At 43.4% G+C, this 21,769-nt stretch overlaps 1 protein-coding gene and 1 non-coding gene across 5 annotated transcripts in view; one reads left to right on the top strand and one right to left on the bottom strand.

Annotated features, from left to right (window-relative positions):
* Positions 1–21,769, bottom strand: part of LOC106569837 (casein kinase I) — a 57,498-nt gene that overhangs the window by 13,365 nt on the left and 22,364 nt on the right. For all 4 annotated transcript variants that reach the window (XM_045694567.2, XM_045694569.2, XM_045694568.2 and 1 more), the window contains exons 3-4: positions 9,750–9,819; positions 4,055–4,203 (exon numbers count right to left, since the gene is read on the bottom strand). In XM_045694567.2, the coding sequence (XP_045550523.1) occupies positions 4,055–4,203; positions 9,750–9,819 (219 nt within the window). The remainder of the gene's footprint in view (positions 1–4,054; positions 4,204–9,749; positions 9,820–21,769) is intronic.
* trnaa-ugc (transfer RNA alanine (anticodon UGC)) lies at positions 6,373–6,448 on the top strand. Its single transcript has one exon. It is a non-coding gene; the product is annotated as a tRNA-Ala (tRNA).

The following is a 21,769-nucleotide window of genomic DNA, read 5'->3' as shown; positions in this document are numbered from 1 at the left end:
AACATGTCCACCAAAATAATACCAAAATATACGCTTGCTTTATCGATTTTGTCGTGGATGAATCAGAATTAGTTGGGTAACATAGATAATTAAGATGTTTTATTAGTATAATATGCTTATGAGAGATACTTGTCATTAGAAAGTGTCCTTTGACTCTGGAATGTTTCAGTTACAATTTTCCCTTAGCTGGGGCTCAGACACTTGGGGCCCAGAGAGGGGAAGAGGTCAGACTTGTCTTTTACTTGTCTCTGTTGCTCTGCAGAATATCAGCAAGAGAGGAGGACAGAATGAAATATTGTCTTCATGTGAATGTCTCTTTTTCATGTGAATGTCTCTTTACCTATTTCTTAAACCATGTGAAGGGATGCGTGATTAATGGGGAACCAATGACTTGTCTCCACAATGTCTGTGAGCAAGTCACTCCCTCCTTTTCTTTATTGTGGGGAGGATTATGGCAGTAAATGGACCCTTGTATGTCCTCTCTTAGATCTCACACTTATCCTGTGATAATATATGGCCTAGAGGCTCACTCCCCAGTGAGCCTGTCCAGGAGTAGGGTCAAGAGGGGGTTTGCTTGAGATGGGAGTATCTGGAGTTGACAATTGATATATGCCATTGGATGAAATGGTGTTTTTGTTCAATACCGTACCAGGGAGGGACAGTTCTAAGGGGACCAGATACTGGACTATACAATTAATCCTGTTGACATAGCAGTTACTGTCTGATGTGTTTTATTGATATCTGTCATACAAAACTTAACCTTTGTGAACTGTTACTAAGTATCTGTGGTTTGTCAATGTACGTTGAAGGGGGTATCGTTGCTATAAAAGATCCCTGTAGCAATTCTGTAATCACCTTCCTGGTTCATTCGAGAGAATGCATTAGTGGGGTCAAGAACTTTTGCAAAAGTATCTTAATTAAGTATTAAAGATGTAGTTTAACTCAGACTGGTGTGTTTGTAACTCCTCATTTGGTAATGCGGAAATTAGCCACCACAATTTCCAAAAAGCATTTGATTTTATTTGGCATACAGGACTGTTCTACGGACGACACACAGCTGTACATTTCAATGAAACATGGTGAAGCCCCAAAATTGCCCTCGCTAGAAGCCTGTGTTTCAGACATAAAGAAGTGGATGGCTGCAAACTTTCTACTTTTAAACTCAGACAAAACAGAGATGCTTGTTCTAGGTCCCAAGAAACAAAGAGATCTTCTGTTGAATCTGACAATTAATCTGGATGGTTGTACAGTCGTCTCAAATAAAACTGTGAAGGACCTCGGCGTTACTCTGGACCCTGATCTCTCTTTTGAAGAACATATCAAGACTGTTTCAAGGACAGCTTTTTTCCATCTACGTAACATTGCAAAAATCAGAAATGTTCTGTCCAAAAATGACGCAGAAAAATTAATCCATGCTTTTGTTACTTCTAGGCTGGACTACTGCAATGCTCTACTTTCCGGCTACCCGGATAAAGCACTAAATAAACTTCAGTTAGTGCTAAATACGGCTGCTAGAATCCTGACTAGAACCCAAAAATGTGATCATATTACTCCAGTGCTAGCCTCCCTACACTGGCTTCCTGTTAAGGCAAGGGCTGATTTCAAGGTTTTACTGCTAACCTACAAAGCATTACATGGGCTTGCTCCTACCTATCTTTCCGATTTGGTCCTGCCGTACATACCTACACGTACGCTACGGTCACAAGACGCAGGCCTCCTAATTGTCCCTAGAATTTCTAAGCAAACGGCTGGAGGTAGGGCTTTCTCCTATAGAGCTCCATTTTTATGGAATGGTCTGCCTACCAATGTGAGAGACGCAGACTCAGTCACAACCTTTAAGTCTTTACTGAAGACTTATCTCTTCAGTAGGTCCTATGATTAAGTATAGTCTGGCCCAGGAGTGTGAAGGTGAATGGAAAGGCTGGAGCAACGAACCGCCCTTGCTGTCTCTGCCTTGCCGGTTCCCCTCTTTCCACTGGGATTCTCTGCCTCTAACCCTTTTACAGGGGCTGAGTCACTGGCTTACTGGTGTTCTTCCATGCCGTCCATGGGAGGGGTGCGTCACTTGAGTGGGTTGAGTCACTGACGTGGTCTTCCTGTCTGGGTTGGCGCCCCCCCCCTTGGGTTGTGCCATGGCGGAGATCGTTGTGGGCTATACTCGGCCTTGTCTTAGGACGGTAAGTTGGTGGTTGGAGACATCCCTCTAGTGGTGTGGGGGCTGTGCTTTGGCAAAGTGGGTGGGGTTATATCCTGCCTGTTTGGCCCTGTCCGGGGGTATCATCGGATGGGGCCACAGTGTCTTCTGATCCCTCCTGTCTCAGCCTCCAGTATTTATGCTGCAGTAGTTTGTGTCGGGGGGCTAGGGTCAGTCTGTTACATCTGGAGTATTTCTCTTGTCTTATCCGGTGTCCTGTGTGTATTTAAATATGCTCTCTCTAATTCTCTCTTTCTCTCTTTCTGTCTTTCTCTCGGAGGACCTGAGCCCTAGGGCCATGCCTCAGGACTACCTGGTATGATGACTCCTTGCTGTCCCCAGTCCACCTGGCCGTGCTGCTGCTCCAGTTTCAACTGTTCTGCCTGCGGCTATGGAACCCTGACCTGTTCACCGGACGTGCTTGTTGCACCCTCGACAACTACTATGATTGTTATTATTATTTGACCATGCTGGTCATTTATGAACATTTTAACATCTTGACCATGTTCTGTTATAATATCCACCCTGCACAGCCAGAAGAGGACTGGCCACCCCTCATAGCCTGGTTCCTCTCTAGGTTTCTTCCTAGGTTTTTGGCCTTTCTAGGGAGTTTTTCCTAGGGAGTTTTTCCTAGCCACCGTGCTTCTTTCACATGCTTTGCTTGCTGTTTGGGGTTTTAGGCTGGGTTTCTGTACAGCACTTTGAGAATATCAGCTGATGTACGAAGGGCTATATAAAAATAAATTTGATTTGATTTGATTCTACAAAGTTATTGAAAGTGGTGTGACATAATTAAAACAATGTATACTGGCAATATGTTCAGCATTAAAATTGTCAAGAAAATAACTGAATTCTTTAACCAGGGGCGGGGACTTCGCCAGGGTTGCAATCTGAGCCCTGCACTCTTCAATATTTACATAATCGAATTGGCCACTATTCTAGAAAAATCCTTATCCCGTGGTGTTAGTCTCTACAATTCAGAGGTTAAGGTGTGGGGTCCACTTGCAAAACAAGAGTTCACCAAATGGGACAACCACCATTGAAACCCTGCATGCAGAGTTCTGTAAGATTATCCTACATGTCCAGAGGAAAACTACAAACAATACATGCAGGGCAGAATTAGGCCAATATCCACTAATAATAACTAAAAAAAGAGCAAATAATTTTTTGGAAACATCTAAAATACAGTGACCCCCTCTCATATCATTACCAAGCCCTGCAATGCCAAGAGCTGAGCAAAGAAAAGAGTCCCCTCATCCAGCTGGTCCTGGGGCTGAGTTCACAAACCTGTTCTACTAACACACTGAAGCCTCAGGACCCTCATCCAGCTGGTCCTGGGGCTGAGTTCACGAACCTGTTCTACTAACACACTGAAACCTCAGGACCAGAAAATCCAATCAATCAGAATAAACCAAATTACAACACAGTCAAAACTAAACTACATTGCTTATTGGGAAACACAAGCACAAACAAAGCAAAATGCAGTGCAATCTGGCCCTAAATCGACAGTACACCGTGGCAAACTATTTGAGCATGGTTACTGAGCAAAACCTTAGAAAAACCTTGACAAAGTACAGGCTCAGTGAGCACAGCCTTGCCATTGAGAAGGGTAGACACAGGAAAACCTGGCTCCCTGTATTGGAAAGGCTGTGCAACCACAGCACAACAACAGAACCGGAGACAGAGCTGCATTTCCTGACAAAATGTAAAAAATATAAAACAATGGGAGTGAGAGAGAGATAAGGAGAGACACCAATTCAGAGACAGAGACAGAACGAGAGAGACAGAGACAGAGACAGAGAGAGAGAGAGAGAGAGAGAAAGAAAGATGAAATGGAATAAAGAGTCTGTGTATTTGTACCAGCTGAATAGCGATCATGAGGACGGTCTTGAGGGAGAAGGTTCTGTCACACAGATCAAACAGGTCTTCCAGACTGGGTCCCAGCAGCTCCAGAACCATGGCATTATACTTCCCACAGGGCCCGAAGTAGAACACCTGGGGGACGCCCTCTGCAGAGACACAGTTTAGTGACAAAGTGAATGGTTTCACAAACACACTGAAGGTGCAAAAGCAAAACATATAACAGTGTGTGATTATAATAAGACATATTGCTTAAAAAAAACACACAAAAAAAACATTAAAACAAAGCTTCAATTATAACTTAGAATCAAGTGAGTGTTGGCCTCAATTCATTATTGCACATATTATTGCATATTATTATATTATTATTACATTATTATTACATTATTATTATTATTACATATTAAAGAGCTATTGCTCTTTAAAGCCAACACCAGTCCTCTTGGTGCCAACGGGACGATACATTTTGGTGAGGTTTTTTTCATGACATCATTTTCTGGAATTTTGCCAAGCTGTTTAAAGGCACAGTCAAGTTAGTGTATGTAAACTTCTGACCCACTGGAATTGTGATACAGTGAATTATAAGTGAAATAATCTGTCTGTAAACAATTGTTGTGTCATGCACAAAGTAGATGTCCTAACCGACTTGCCAAAACTATAGTTTGTTAACAAGAAATTTGTGGAGTGGTTGAAAAATGAGTTTTAATTTTAAATGACTTTAATTACAACCTAAGTGTATGTAAACTTCTGACTTCAACTGTACATGTAGCCTAGTCAAATAATTAACATCCAATCACATTAACCGTTAATCTCTCGCAGGTATTCCACTAACGGTTCGTATGTAGCCAAACGTAGCTGCTGCTCATTCCGTTTGCTTGAAAATGGATAAATGGTTAAACAAAGTAAGGCCCGCGTCCATAGAGACACATACCAGCTTTTCTGGTAGTACTGCTACTACTACTACTAGCAGTACTACACCTGCATCTGTCAACGACACAAGTGGTTCTGCTTCCACGAGCACATCCAATGCTAGCATCAGTAATTCTACATTTGTTGTTAGCCCAGCTAGCATGGACACTGACAGTTGTGAATCTGATGCAGCCGAAGAGCTACTGCCCCTTACCCGGGAAAGCACCAAACAACAGACAGGGACGTTGGACCATCGAAGAGGTGCAAATATAATGAGAACTACATTGATTTGGGGTTCACTTATATTGTGAGTAGTGCCTTTCCTCAGCCACAGGGTGTTATATGTGCAAAAGTACTCTCTCACAACTCAATGAAACCTTCACTCTTGCGCAGACATTTAGAAACAAAACATGCCCATTTGGAAAATAAGCCACAGGAGTTTTTTGAGAGGGAATTAAGATGACTTTCGAGTAGTAAAACATTTATAAACGCAACAGATACCATTAATAAGAAGGAGCTAGAAGCGTCTTATATGGTGAGCTACCGAGTGGCTAGGACAGGCAAGCCCCATACTATTGTGGAGGACTTAATTCCTCCTGCTGCCATGGATATGACTGGGACAATGCTGGGGGAAAAGGTCATAAAAACGACACAGACAATGCCTTCTTCAAACAACACTGTTTCACGACGCACCAGTGACATGGCAGGAGATGTTTCGAAACAATTACTGCTTTGCATACAAGCCAGTGAATTCTATGCGTTACAGCTGGATGAGTCAACAGATGTGGCGTGGCCTGGCACAGCTCCTGGCGGTTAGAGCATTAGACAAAAAACCGAAAGGTTGCTGGATCCAATCTCCGAGCTGACAAGGTAAAAATCTGTCGGTCTGCTCCTGAACAAGGCAGTTAACCAACTGTTCCCCGGTAGACTATCATTGTAAATAAGAATTTGTTCTTAAATGACTTGCCTAGTCATAGCCTGGTTCCTCTCTAGGTTTCTTCCTAGGTTTTGGCCTTTCTAGGTAGTTTTTCCTAGCCACCGTGCTTCTACACCTGCATTGCTTGCTGTTTGGGGTTTTAGGCTGGGTTTCTGTACAGCACTTTGAGATATCAGCTGATGTAAGAAAGGCTATATAAATAACTTTGATTTTGATTTGATTAACTTTGTAAGGCTAGGGAGCAGTATCCTGAATTCCGGATGACTGACGTGCCCAAAGTAAACTGCCTGTTACTCAGGCCCAGAAGCTAGGATATGCATAGTTATGGATATGCTATGATATGCAAGTTTCCAAAACTGTTAAAATAATGTCTGTGAGTATAACAGAACTGATATGGCAGGCGACAACCCGAGGAGAATCCATCCGGAATAGGCCATTTCAATGCAAGCCTGTAAAGTTTCCTATGGTATGTGGTCCCGTGTGGCTCAGTTGGTAGAGCATGGTGTTTGCAACGCCAGGGTTGTGGGTTCGATTCCCACGGGGGACCAGTACGCGGAAAAAATTTATGAAATGTATGTATTCACTAATGTAAGTCGCTCTGGATAAGAGCGTCTGCTAAATTACTAAAATGTAAATGTAAAATGGGATATTCAAAAGAATTCCTCCCAGGTTGCAGTTCCTATGGCTTCCACTAGATATCAACAGTCTTTAGAAAGGTTTTCAGGCTTGTTTTTTGAAAAATGAAGTTGTAGTTTTTCCAAGGTGTCTCTCATTAGAAAAGCACTCTTGTTGCGCGTGTGAATGAGGTGTGCGCTCTTCGTTATTTATCTTCCCTATTGAACATACTATTCTCCGTCTTAAATTGTATTGTTTATTTAGATATTAGAGTACCTGAGGATTAATTAGAAACATTGTTTGACTTGTTTTAACAAACTTTACAGGTAACTTTTTGGATTTGTTTGTATGCATGTTGAACAAGTGGATTACTGAATCAAGGACATTTTTGGGATATATACAGAAGGACAAAACAACTATTTGTTGTGTAGCTGGGACCATTGGGATTGCAAACAGAGGAAAATCTTCAAAAGTAAGTGATTTATTTTATCACTATTTGGGATTTTGTGACGCCTGTGCTGGTTTGGAAAAGTATTTTGGTGTGGGGCGCTGTCCTCAGATAATCGCATGGTATGCTTTCGCAGTAAAGCCTTTTTGAAATCTGACAACGCGGTTGGATTAACAAGAAGTTAAGCTTTTAAACGATGTAAGAAACTTGTATTTTCATGAATGTTTAATATTACGATTTTTGTATTTTGAATTTCGCGCTCTGCAATTTCACCGGATGTTGCCATGGTGGGACCCTAGCCCAAAGACGTTAAAAATAGTTTAAGTAAAAAAGAAAATGAAAAAAATATTTCCGTTACGTTTATGGGGGCGTCAATTAAGGAAGACGTCCTTTTCTGACAACAGGATAGGATATTTTTTTAAGTACTGGACAGCTTTGTGACATCAAATGGACTTTGGTGGTCAACGTGTTGGTACCTGTACTTATGGCGCAAAAGCCATGACAGGGAGACATAGTGGAGTGGTAACGCGCGTGCAAGCAGTTGCTCCCGACGCCACTTGGGTCCACTGCAGCATCCACCGAGAGGCTCTTGCTGCCAAGGGAATGCCTGACAGCTTGAAAGACGTTTTGGACACTACAGTGAAAATGGTTAACTTTGTTAAAGCACGGTCCCTGAACTCTCGTGTATTTTCTGCACTATGCAGTGATATGGGCAGCACCATGTAACGCTTTTACAACATACAGAAGTGCACTGGTTATCAAGGGGCAAAGTATTGACATATTTTTTTGAATTGAGAGACGAGCTTAAAGTTTTCTTTACTGACCATAATTTTCACTTGTCTGACCACTTGCATGATGACGAGTTTCTCACACGACTGGCCTATCTGGGTGATGTTTTTTCTCACCTGAATGATCTGAATCTAGGATTACAGGGACTCTCCGCAACTATATTCAATGTGCGGGACACAATTGAGGCTGATTAAGAAGTTGGAGCTCTTCTCTGTCTGCATTAACAAGGACAACACACAGGTCTTTCCATCATTATATGATTCTTTGTGTGCAAATGAACTCAAGCTAACGGACAATGTCAAATGTGATATAGCGAAGCACCTGAGTGAGTTGGGTGCGCAATTACCCAGGTACTTTCCCGAAACGGACGACGCAAACAACTGGATTCGTTGTCCCTTTCATGGCCTGCCTCTAGTCCACTCACCAAAATTGCAACAAGGGGTTCTGTGAAAATGTAATTTTAGCTTCCCTGTGGCTCAGTTGGTAGAGCATGGTGTTTGCAACGCCAGCATGGTGTGTGCAACGCCAGGGTTGTGGGTTCGATTCCCATGGGGGGCCAGTACAAAAAAAAAAAAAATGCATGAAATGAAATGTATGCATTCACTACTGTAAGTCGCTCTGGATAAGAGCGTCTGCTAAATGACTAAAATGTAAAAATAAAAAAAAATGTAAAATGTAAATCAGAAGCCACTGCCAGATTGCTGGATTGGGCTGCACTCAGAGTGTCCTGCCTTGGCAAATCGCACTGTTAAGACACTGATGCCCTTTGCAACCACGTACCTATGTGAGAGTAGATTCTCGGCCCTCACTAGCATGAGAACTAAATACAGGCACAGACTGTGCGTGGAAAATGATTTAAAACTGAGACTCTCTCCAATACAACCCAACATTACAGAGTTATGTGCATCCTATCAAGCACTCCCTTCTCATTAACCTGTGGTGAGTTACAACTTTCAATCAACAAATAAGGTTTTATATGTAAGATGGTTAAATAAAGAGCAAAATTATTGATTATTATTATTTGTGCCCTGGTCCTATAAGAGCTCTTTGTCACTTCCCACGAATCGGGTTGAGACAAACTCACATTTATTATTAAACATAACAATGAGTGTATCGTATAGTGTGTGTGTGGCAGACTTACAATGATGGCAAAAAACAACATTTGAGAGTGTGCTGACCCTGCTGCTAGATGGGGTACAGTTGGAGGTTGAATGTTTGAAGGGGTAAGGGGTAAGGGACTATAACAGGTTTGGGAACCACTGATCTAAGACCAAAAGGCTTCTTAACAGCTTCTACCCCCAAGCCATAAGACTCCTGAACACTTAATCAAATGGCTACCTGGACTATTTACATTGTACCCACCATATCCTCCATTTTGACACTGCTGCTACTCTGTTTATTATCTATCCTGATTACCTAGTCACTTTACCCCTACCTACATTATATTACCTCAACTACCTCCACTAACTGATGCCCCCGCACATTGACCCTGTACCGGAAAGCTTCAAAAAGTAACACAAAATAACAATAACGAGCTATATACAGGGGGTACCGGTACAGAGTCAATGTGGAGGCTATATACAGGGGGTTACTGGTACAGAGTCAATGTGGAGGCTATATACAGGGTGTTACGGTACAGATTCAATGTGGAGGCTATATACAGGGTGTTACGGTACAGAGTCAATGTGGAGGCTATATACAGGGTGTTACGGTACAAAGTCAATGTGGAGGCTATATACAGGGGGTACCGGTACAGAGTCAATGTGGAGGCTATATACAGGGGGTACCGGTACAGAGTCAATGTGGAGACTATATACAGGGGGTTACTGGTACAGAGTCAATGTGGAGGCTATATACAGGGGGTACCGGTACAGAGTCAATGTGCGGGGTCACAGGTTAGTTGAGGATACATGTAACAGTTCTCCTGATAATAAACATCCATTACATTGGTGTTCATGACTACAGAGAATCAATATAATTCTGTGTTGTTGTCTCACCTGAACTCCCCAGCTGTTTATAGAACCTGTACTCCAGGTGGAGCTGTGGGGCCCGGGACTTGATGGGCTCCTGGAAATGAGATAAACACCATGAGGGTTAAAGGTCAAACAGCACGATGAGGGTTAAAGGTCAAACAGCACGATGAGGGTTAAAGGTCAAACAGCATGATGAGGGTTAGAGTTCAAACAACACCATGAGGGTTAGAGGTCAAACAACACCATGAGGGTTAGAGGTCAAACAGCACGATGAGGGTTAAAGGTCAAACAGCACGATGAGGGTTAAAGGTCAAACAGCACGATGAGGGTTAAAGGTCAAACAACACGATGAGGGTTAAAGGTCAAACAACACGATGAGGGTTAAAGGTCAAACAACACGATGAGGGTTAAAGGTCAAACAACACAATGAGGGTTAGAGGTCAAACAACATGAGGGTTAAAGGTCAAACAACATGAGGGTTAAAGGTCAAACAACATGAGGGTTAAAGGTCAAACAACATGAGGGTTAGAGGTCAAACAACATGAGGGTTAGAGGTCAAACAGCACGATGAGGGTTAAAGGTCAAACAGCACGATGAGGGTTAAAGGTCAAACAACATGAGGGTTAGAGGTCAAACAACATGAGGGTTAGAGGTCAAACAATGAGGATAGCTCATAACTTCCTCACAGGAAAGAGACTGTGTCTCTCTCAATCAATCCCAATCACTCAGTTGGTGGGTGAACGTGTGTCCCCCACTAAGCACGGGTGTGGGGTTCAGGATCCCAGGAGGTTGAGTCATTTATGACACTCGCATCTCTCCACACAGTGCGCAAGCAAACCACAGACCAGAGGGCTTTCTGAGCAAGTCTGTGTAAAACCAAACCAACAAGCCAAACAGAAACAGATTGCATTTAAACCCACAGGATGTTCTGAACAGCTAACCCAGTGGACAGGGAGGCTTACAACAGCTTTAGGACTACGTACATGCTGCAGGACTACAACAGCTTTAGGACTACATACATGCTGCAGGACTACAACAGCTTTAGGACTACAACAGCTTTAGCACTACGTACAGGACTACAACAGCTTTAGGACTACAACAGCTTTAGGACTACAACAGCTTTAGGACTACAACAGCTTTAGGACTACAACAGCTTTAGGACTACGTACAGGACTACAACAGCTTTAGGGCTACGTACAGGACTACAACAGCTTTAGGACTACGTACAGGACTACAACAGCTTTAGGACTACGTACAGGACTACAACAGCTTTAGGACTACGTACAGGACTACAACAGCTTTAGGACTACGTACAGGACGACAACAGCTTTAGGACTACAACAGCTTTAGGACTACAACAGCTTTAGGACTACAACAGCTTTAGGACTACGTACAGGACTACAACAGCTTTAGGACTACGTACAGGACTACAACAGCTTTAGGACTACGTACAGGCTGCAGTACTCCTGTAGTAACCCCACCCTTAAGGAGTCAACATACTAGGTTCGGTTTGCTCCTAGCAGAACTCAGCTAGGTGAAATGAACAATCTGTGCCTCGCATACTCCCTTAGTACTGTTTGTCCATCTTGAGACGCCGTAGCCAGTATTCACTTCCTCAAAAGAGTCAGAATGAATCTAAAATAACTCAAGAAATCTGTCATTCATTTTGATGTTTTTTTCTGATGATGTTTTAGTTGATCAGTCATCTAACTAAGGTGTTTGGTGCAGTATTTCTCAAGTTAAAAAATGTGCCTGAAAACGAGTCGTCTCTCGTTTAATGACAACAAATAATTTATTGAAGTATCTCTACTGTTGACCAATCATCAACAAGGAGCGTAGACTTCGGCTACCGAACTTCGGCTTGCCTCGAGAAAAAAATGTAATGTGCACGAAAAGCTGAAAAAAAATGGGATGGGAAACATTTGGAAGACTTTAGGCCTGCTCTAACTTCTACCCTGCCCTTCTACAGAGGAACATGCTCCTAGGCTAGATAATGCCATGCCACCCTCCTGTCTCTGTCAGGTCCTGTCTAGAACAACAGATCAACCACCCTCCTGTCTCTGCCAGGTCCTGTCTAGAACAACAGATCAACCACCCTCCTGTCTCTGCCAGGTCCTGTCTAGTATCACAGATCAACCACCCTCCTGTCTCTGCCAGGTCCTGTCTAGTACAACAGATCAACCACCCTCCTGTCTCTGCCAGGTCCTGTCTAGTACCACAGATCCACCACCCTCCTGTCTCTGCCAGGTCCTGTCTAGTACAACAGATCAACCACCCTCCTGTCTCTGCCAGGTCCTGTCTAGTACAACAGATCAACCAATAGGACTCCAGACTGAATCTGAGGTTCCTGGAGGAACCGTAAAACTAATTTCCTTCGCAAGACGAACAATAAAGTACTAGCTATTCTATTCTATATTTACTACATACAGCTCAACGGGTACGTTCCAACAAGTTCAGAGACGTATTACAGAAGTGAATCAGAGGCTCATTTGGAGAAGGAGTCCTGTTTCACTGTACAGCTCAACATTATGGGTACGTTCCAGAACACACACACACACAAACTGTGCAGGTCTGCTCACTACAGAGAGAAGTGTTTTGACGTCCATCTCAGGGTGGAACGACATCAACGTGGTTTACTGATGCTATAATCTGTGTAGTCTAGGTCAGTTAGCGGCCCAGCGCAGAATTTGTTTATATGGAAGGCGAGTGCAACCTTTACAGACGCTAAAGACCTTTTAATTCAAACCTGAACGTCCAAGCCAGTTCTACTGCATTTTTTCATGCTTCCCCTCTAATCAGGGACTGATTTAGACCTGGGACACCAGGTGTGTGCAATTTAATGATCAGGTAGAACAGAAAACCAGCAGTAGTCTGGCCTTTTGAATACCCCTTCCTGAATACTCCTACAGGGGGCTCCTTCTGCAGTATGGGAATTACGGGAAAAACAGGAACAAGAGTGAGTGAGTGCTACGCGAGTGCTACAAGAGTGAGTGCTACGCGAACAAGCATAACACAGTATATACAACGACAAAAAAAAACAGAAGTCAGGGAAACCGGAATCCTGCACGTTTTCAAATTAAAAAAGTCTCCATTGTCTATTACTCCTCAGCTGAATTCACATTTAGGTAACTAATGTCATGGATTTGTTTGCCAGTGTAAGCTATATATATCACTTGCTGTATTATGCCTACAACAGCAAAGTTTCATTCCGCTAGGTGTATCTCTACAGCATGGACATATCTCTGGGTGACGTGGACATCCCCATGCATGCACCTTATCAAAATATGACTAATACAATATTGCACCATCCCATTCTCTGGACTCTGTCTGCAATCATAACCAGCAGTATCTACCAGGAATAATGAATCTACCAGGAATAATGATTCATAACCAGTAGTATCTACCAGGAATAATGATTCATAACCAGTAGTATCTACCAGGAATAATGAATCATAACCCGTAGTATCTACCAGGAATCATGAATCGTAACCAGTAGTATCTACCAGGAATTTTTTTTATTTATTTTATTTCACCTTTATTTAACCAGGTAGGCAAGTTGAGAACAAGTTCTCATTTACAATTGCGACCTGGCCAAGATAAAGCAAAGCAGTTCGACAACATACAAAAACAGAGTTACACATGGAGTAAAACAACATACAATCAATGGTACAGCAGACAAAAATAAGACTATATACAATGTGAGCAAATGATGTGAGATAAGGGAGGTAAAGGCAAAAAAAAGGCCATGGTGGCAAAGTAAATAAAGTATAGCAAGTAAAACACTGGAATGGTAGAATTATAATTTGAAGAAAGTTCAAAGTTAAAATATAAATAATATGGTGCAAAGGAGCAAAATAATAAATAAAATAAATAAATACAGTAGGGGAAGAGGTAGTAGTTTGGGCTAAATTATAGATGGGCTATGTACAGGTGCAGTGATCTGGGAGCTGCTCTGATAGCTGGTGCTTAAAGCTAGTGAGGGAGATAAGTGTTTCCAGTTTCAGAGATTTTTGTAGTTCGTTCCAGTCATTGGCAGCAGAGAACTGGAAGGAGAGACGACCAAAGGAGGAGTTGGCTTTAGGGGTGACCAGAGAGATATACCTGCTGGAGCGCGTGCTACAGGTGGGTGCTGCTATGGTGACCAGTGAGCGGAGATAAGGGGGGACTTTACCTAGCAGGGTCTTGTAGATCACCTGGAGCCAATGTGTTTGGCGACGATTATGAAGCGAAGGCCAGCCAACGAGAGCGTACAGGTCGCAGTGGTGGGTAGTATATGGGGCTTTGGTGACAAAACGGATGGCACTGTGACAGACTGCATCCAGCTTGTTGAGTAGGGTATTGGAGGCTATTTTGTAAATGACATCGCCGAAGTCGAGGATTGGTAGGATGGTCAGTTTTACGAGGGTATGTTTGGCAGCATGAGTGAAGGATGCTTTGTTGCGAAATAGGAAGCCAATTCTAGATTTAACTTTGGATTGGAGATGATTGATGTGAGTCTGGAAGGAGAGTTTACAGTCTAACCAGACACCTAGGTATTTGTAGTTATCCACAAATTCTAAGTCAGAACCGTCCAGAGAAGTGATGCTGGACGGGCGGGCAGGTGCAGGCAGCGATCGGTTGAAGAGCATGCATTTAGTTTTACTTGTATTTAGGAGCAGTTGGAGACCACGGAAGGAGAGTTGTATGGCATTGAAGCTCGTCTGGAGGGTTGTTAACACAGTGTCCAAAGAAGGGCCAGAAGTATACAGAATGGTGTCGTCTGCGTAGAGGTGGATCAGAGATTCACCAGCAGCAAGAGCGACATCATTGATGTATACAGAGAAAAGAGTTGGCCCAAGAATTGAACCCTGTGGTACCCCCATAGAGACTGCCAGAGGTCCGGACAGCAGGCCCTCCGATTTGACACACTGAACTCTATCAGAGAAGTAGTTGGTGAACCAGGCGACGCAATCGTTTGAGAAACCAAGGCTACTGAGTCTGCCGATGAGGATGTGGTGATTAACAGAGTCAAAAGCTTTGGACAGGTCAATGAATACGGGAGCACAGTATTGTTTCTTATCGATGTCGGTTACGATGTTGTTTAGGACCTTGAGCGTGGCTGAGGTGCACCCATGACCAGCTCTGAAACCAGATTGCATAGCGGAGAGGGTGCGGTGGGATTCGAAATGGTCGGTAATCTGTTTGTTGACTTGGCTTTCGAAGACCTTAGAAAGGCAGGGTAGGATGGATATAGGTCTGTAGCAATTTGGGTCAAGAGTGTCACCTCCTTTGAAGAGGGGGATGACAGCAGCTGCTTTCCAATCTATGGGAATCTCAGACGACACGAAAGAGAGGTTGAACAGGCTAGTAATAGGGGTTGCAATAATTTCGGCAGATAATTTTAGAAAGAAAGGGTCCAGATTGTCAAGCCCAGCTGATTTGTAGGAGTCCAGATTTTGCAGCTCTTTCAGAACATCAGCTGAATGGATTTGGGAGAAGGAGAAATGGGGGAGGCTTGGGCGAGTAGCTGTGGGGGCTGCAGTGCTGTTGAATGCAGTAGGGGTAGTTAGGTGGAAAGCATGGCCAGCCGTAGAAAAATGCTTATTGAAATTCTCAATTATAGTGGGCTTATCGGTGGTGACAGAGTTTCCTATCCTCAGTGCAGTGGGCAGTTGGGAGGAGGTGTTCTTATTCTCCATGGACTTTACAGTGTCCCAGAACTTTTTAGAGTTTGAGTTGCAGGAAGCAAATTTCTGTTTGAAAAAGCTAGCCTTGGCGTTTCTAACTGCCTGTGTGTATTGGTTTCTAACTTCTCTGAAAAGTTGCATATCGCGGGGGCAGTTCGATGCTAATGCAGAACGCCACAGGATATTTTTGTGTTGGTTAAGGGCAGTCAGGTCTGGGGAGAACCAAGGGCTATATCTGTTCCTGGTTCTAAATTTCTTGAAAGGGGCATGCTTATTTAAGATGGTGAGGAAGGCATTTTTTTTAAATAACCAGGCATCCTCTACTGACGGGATGAGGTCAATATCTTTCCAGGATACCAGGGCCAGGTCGATTAGAAAGGCTTGCTCGTTGAAATGTTTCAGGGAGCGTTTGACAGTGATGAGTGGAGGGCGTTTGACCTCTGAACCATTACGGGTGCAGGCAATGAGGCAGTGATCGCTGAGATCTTGGTTGAAAACAGCAGAGGTGTATTAGAGGGCACGTTGGTTAGGATGATATCTATGAGGGTGCCAGTGTTTGCGGCATTGGTGGGTTCATTAATAATTTGTGTGAGATTGAGGGCATCAAGCTTGGATTGTAGGATGGCTGGGGTGTTAAGCATGTCCCAGTTTAGGTCACCTAGTAGGACGAGCTCTGAAGATAGATGGGGGGCAATCAGTTCACATATGGTGTCCAAAGCTTGGATTGTAGGATGGCTGGGGTGTTAAGCATGTCCCAGTTTAGGTCACCTAGTAGGACGAGCCCTGAAGATAGAAGGGGGGCAATCAGTTCACATATGGTGTCCAGAGCAGAGCTAGTGGCCGAGGGGGGTCTATAGCAGGTGGCGACGGTGAGAGACTTGTTTTTGGAGAGGTGGATTTTTAAAAGTAGAAGTTCAAATTGTTTGGGTACAGACCTGGATAGCAGGACAGAGCTCTGCAGGCTATCTCTGCAACACCGCCCCCTTTGGTCGTTCTATCTTGTCTGAAAACGTTGTAGTTAGGGATGAAGATTTCAGAGTTTTTGGTGGACTTCCTAAGCCAAGATTCAGACACAGCTAGGACATCCGGGTTGGCAGAGTGTGCTAAAGCAGTGAATAAAACAAACTTAGGGAGGGGGCTTCTAATGTTAACATGCATGAAACCAAGGCTATTACGGTTACAGAAGTCATCAAAAGAGAGCGCCTGGGGAGTAGGAGTAGAGCCAGGCACTGCAGGGCCTGGATTCACCTCTACATCCCCAGAGGAGCAGAGAAGAATGAGTATAAGGGTACGGCTAAAAGCTATAAGAATTGGTCGTCTGTGACGTCCAGAATAGTGAATCATAACCAGTAGTCCAGAATAATGAATCATAACCAGTAGTATCTACCAGGAATCATGAATCATAACCCGTATTATCTACCAGGAATCATGAATCGTAACCAGTAGTATCTACCAGGAATCATGACTCGTAACCAGTAGTATCTACCAGGAATAATGAATCGTAACCAGTAGTATCTACCAGGAATAATGAATCATAACCAGTAGTATCTACCAGGAATAATGAATCATAACCAGTAGTATCTACCAGGAATAATGACTCGTAACCAGTAGTATCTACCAGGAATAATGAATCATAACCAGTAGTATCTACCAGGAATAATGAATCATAACCAGTAGTATCTACCAGGAACAATGAATCTACCAGGAATAATGAATCATAACCAGTAGTATCCACCAGGAATCATGAATCTACCAGGAATAATGATTCATAACCAGTAGTATCTACCAGGAAACATGATTCATAACCAGTAAAAGTGCAAATCTATCCCAGAACAGCAGCAAAGAACCTTGTCAAGATGCTGGAGGAAACAGGTACAAAAGTATCTATATCCACAGTAAAACGAGTCCTATATCGACATAACCTGAAAGGCCGTTCAGCAAGGAAGAAGCCACTGCTCCAAAACCACCATAAAAAAGCCAGACTACGGTTTGCAACTGCACATGGGGACAAAGATCGTACTTTTTGGAGAAATGTCCTCTGGTCTTATGAAACAAAAATAGAACTGTTTGGCCATAATGACCATCGTTATGTTTGGAGGAAAAAGGGGGAAGTCTTGCAAGCCGAAGAACACCATCCCAACCCTGAAGAATGGAGGTGGCAGCATCATGTTGTGGGGGTGCTTTGCTGAAGGAAGGACTGGTGCACTTCACAAAATAGATGGCATCATGAGGGAGGAAAATTATGTGGATATATTGAAGCAACATCTCAAGACATCAGTCAGGAAGTTAAAGCTTGGTCGCAAATGGGTCTTCCAAATGGACAATGACCCCAAGCATACTTCCAAAGTTGTGGCAAAATGGCTTAAGGATGACAAAGTCAAGTTATTGGAGTGGCCATCACAAAGCCCTAACCTCAATCCTATAGAAAATATATGTGGGCAGAACTGAAAAAGCATGTGCGAGCAAGGAGGCCTACAAACCTGACTCAGTTACACCAGCTCTGTCAGGAGGAATGGGCCAAAATTCACCCAACTTATTGTGGGAAGCTTGTGGAAGGCTACCTGAAACATTTGATCCAAGTTAAACATTTTAAAGGCAATGCTACCAAATACTAATTGAGTGTATGGACACTTCTGACCCACTGGGAATATGATGAAAGAAATAAAAGCTGAAATAAATCATTCTCTCTACTATTATTCTGACATTTCACATTCTTAAAATAAAGTGGTGATCCTAACTGACCTAAAGACAGGGAATTATTACTAGGACTAAATGTCAGGAATTGTGAAAAACTGAGTTTAAATGTATTTGGCTAAGGTGTATGTAAACTTCCGACTTCAACTGTATCCTCTGTGTGACGCAAATGGCTATAACAAGCCTACATACAGAGTAGAATTGGTCCCGTGTGGCTCAGTTGGTAGAGCATGGTGTTTGCAATGCCAGGGTTGTGGGTTCGCTTCCCACGGGGGACCAGTACGGAGAAAAAAATTTTTTATGAAATGTATGTATTCACTACTGTAAGTCACTCTGAATAAGAGCGTCTGCTAAATGACTAAAATGTAAAAAAAACTATTAAAATGTAGAATTCACAAATACAACAGTCATAATGACTAATATAAGGCTTACAGTCCGTGCTCCCAAATACTGGAAAAAGTGTGATTCATGTGGTGACATGATCACCACATTAGCCCCACGCGGCTATACAAATAAACTATGCAATTAAATGACACACAACGGCATGGCATATTTAGATAGAGGAATAGGCCTAGCTTAAATCATATTTATTTCTATTTCGCAGCTCGGGTGGTTATTCTAGACAAGGCTCTTCTGTGTCTTTATCATTCTCACACGAGTCATTTGCTGAAGGCCCAAGCCTTTAGTACACCATCTACTGGTATAACGTCGTTATTGAATGCAGGTCTAAAACAAGCTCTAGACTTTTATTGAAACCGGAAGCTGCAAAGCAACTCTAACGTCCGGGCTGGAGTTGCTTGATTGACTAGCTAATTTCAACTAGCTACGTTCGGGTTTATGTCCATGGCAGATGCCACATTACTGACAAAAGTTTGTACGCGTAAAAAAAGAAAGATCTGTAACCGAGTAAAGGGAGACGTAAAGTAAGAATTGAACGTGTAAATGTTCATTCCTAGTCGTAACTTAAGAGTTTGTACGTTTTAAAGATCTATTTTAACGTTTACGTTTCATGCATAGCTTTTCTTACGATTTTTTTTTTACGATCCTAACGATACGTACGTTTAACCTTTAGGCAGCTATCGTCACTTGACAGGCACGCTGACTCTACACTCATCTGGATACCACCCCCCTTTAGGTGCACGTACAAAGATCTAGCCTCTTCGTAGCCTGCCCGCCCATAATTCTCAGCACGTGGTCCTGTGTGATGACAAAGTCAGTAGTCAGAATGGATCACTATTTAATTAAGGGTGCGACCGTAAATTCACTCTGGCTATCTACTCCGATTTCAGAGCGTTCTCGTCTGAAAGCGCAGAATTACTGATGAATTTACGAACGCTCAACACCTGTTGAATATAACCGGTGTCAGTAAACATAGGCAAAAAAAAAACAATTAAATTGTTGCCAGCAACACAGTTAAGAGTCACCGACGCTCTAGATAACATGAAAACAACCTAGCCAGCTCTGCTAGGGGGAGCGAGGCGTTCTCCCATTTGGGTCTGGAAGAATTGCTTTTGTTTTTTGTGTTTGTTATAAAAACATTTTTTTACTGCATTGTTGGTTAAGGCCTTGTAAGGAAGCATTTCACTGTAAGGTCGACACCTGTATTCGGCGCATGTGACAAATACAATTTGAAGTAGCTAGCAAGCTAGCCAACCTTAGCCTGTTAGCTTGGGTGCTTGACTGCCATTGCGAGGTCAGAATGCTCGGATCACCCCTACTCCTCGATCAGAGAATCCAGTGTGAGCTCTGAACTCTCCAAGAGGAAACGCTCTGCCAACCCTCTGAATTTAAGAACACCTGGCACCAAAAACACCCAAATATTTTAGCATATTAGCATTGACATGAAATCAGTCAAACACCTCAAAACAAGACATGGTATCAAGCCCAACTTGGGTTATAATACTAATGGTTAATATGAACAGTGGTTATAATACTAATGGTTAATATGAACAGTGGTTATAATACTAATGGTTATAATAGTAATGGTTAATACGAACAGTGGTTATAATACTAATGGCCCGGTATCACCTCATTCTATGACAGATGTTTCAGGCCCGGTAGCACCTCATTCTATGACAGACGTTTCAGGCCCGGTAGCACCTCATTCTATGACAGACGTTTCAGGCCCGGTAGCACCTCATTCTATGACAGACGATTCAGGCCTCTGTAGCACCTCATTTTGTTTACCAGTCGGCCCCAGCCTCAGGTCCTGTATGTACCTAACTGACCCACTCTTCCCATTCATCGCCATTTACCCGTTGTTGTCTTAGCTCTCCTGATCAAAACCTGTGATTGCTTTATGCCTCTCTCTAATGTCAAAATGCCTTGTCTACTGCTGTCTTGGCTAGTTCTTACTGTTTTATTTCACTGTAGCGCCCCCAGTCCCGCTCAAAATGCCTTAGATAGCTCTTTCGTCCCACCCCACCACACATGCGGCGACCTCGCCTATGTTAATTGATGCCTCCAGAGACTAAACCTCTCATCGTCACTCAACGCCTAGGTTTACCTCCACTGTACTCACATCCTACCATACCCTTGTCTGTACATTATGCCTTGAATCTATTCTACCACACCCAGAAATATGCTCCTTTTCTTCTCCAAGCATGACCCACTCAAAAAATGTAGAACCAGGAACAGATATAGCCCTTTCGTTCACTCCAGACCTGACTGCCCTTGAACAGCACAAAAACATCCTGTGGCGTTCTGCATTAGCATCGAATAGCCCCCGTGATATGCAACTTTTCAGGGAAGTTAGGAACCAATGTAGTCAGTCAGTTTGAAAAAGCTAGCCTTAGTTTTCCTAACAGAAATTTGCATCCTGTAGCACAAACTCCAAAAAGTTCTGGGACACTGTGAAGTCCATGGAGAATAAGAGTACCTCCTCCCAGCTGCCCACTGCACTGAGGCTAGGAAACACGGTCACCACCGATAAATCCACGATAATCGAGAATTTCAATAAGCATTTTTCTACAGCTGGCCATGCTTTCCACCTGGCTACCCCTACCCCGGTCAACAGCTCTGCAACCCCCATAGCAACTTGCCCAAGCCTCCCCCATTTCTCCTTCACCCAAAATGATCCGCCGCAATTGCTGCAAGCCCTATTACTAGCCTATTCAACCTCTCGTGTCGTCTGAGATCCACAAAGACTGAAAAGCTGCCGCAGTCATCCCCTTCTTCAAAGGGGGAGACACTCTAAACCCAAACTGCTACAGACCTATATCTATCCTACCCTGCCTCTTCGAAAGCCAAGTTAACAAACAGATCACCGACCATTTCGTATCCCACCGTACCTTCTCCGCTATGCAATCTGGTTTCAGAGCTGGTCATGGGTGAACCTCAGCCACGCTCAAGGTCCTAAACGTCATCATAACCGCCATCGATAAAAGACAGTACTGTGCAGCCATCTTCATCAACCTGGCCAAGGCTTTCGACTCACCACATCCTCATCGGCAGACTCAATAGCCTTGGTTCCTCAAATGACTGCCTCGCCTGGTTCACCAACTACTTCTCTGATAGAGTTCAGTGTGTCAAATCGGAGGGCCTGTTGTCCGGACCTCTGGCAGTCTCTATGGGGGTGCCACAGGGTTCAATTCTTGGGCCGACTCTCTTCTCTGTATATATCAATGATGTCGCTCTTGCTGCTGGTGATTTTCTGATTCACCTCTACGCAGACGACACCATTTT

The sequence above is a fragment of the Salmo salar genome, chromosome 14 (genome assembly GCF_965601325.2).
Source record: "Salmo salar chromosome 14, fSalSal1, whole genome shotgun sequence".
NCBI lineage: Eukaryota > Metazoa > Chordata > Actinopteri > Salmoniformes > Salmonidae > Salmo > Salmo salar.
Note: the sequence above shows the minus strand (reverse complement) of the source record. Positions and strands in the feature narration are given on the sequence as shown.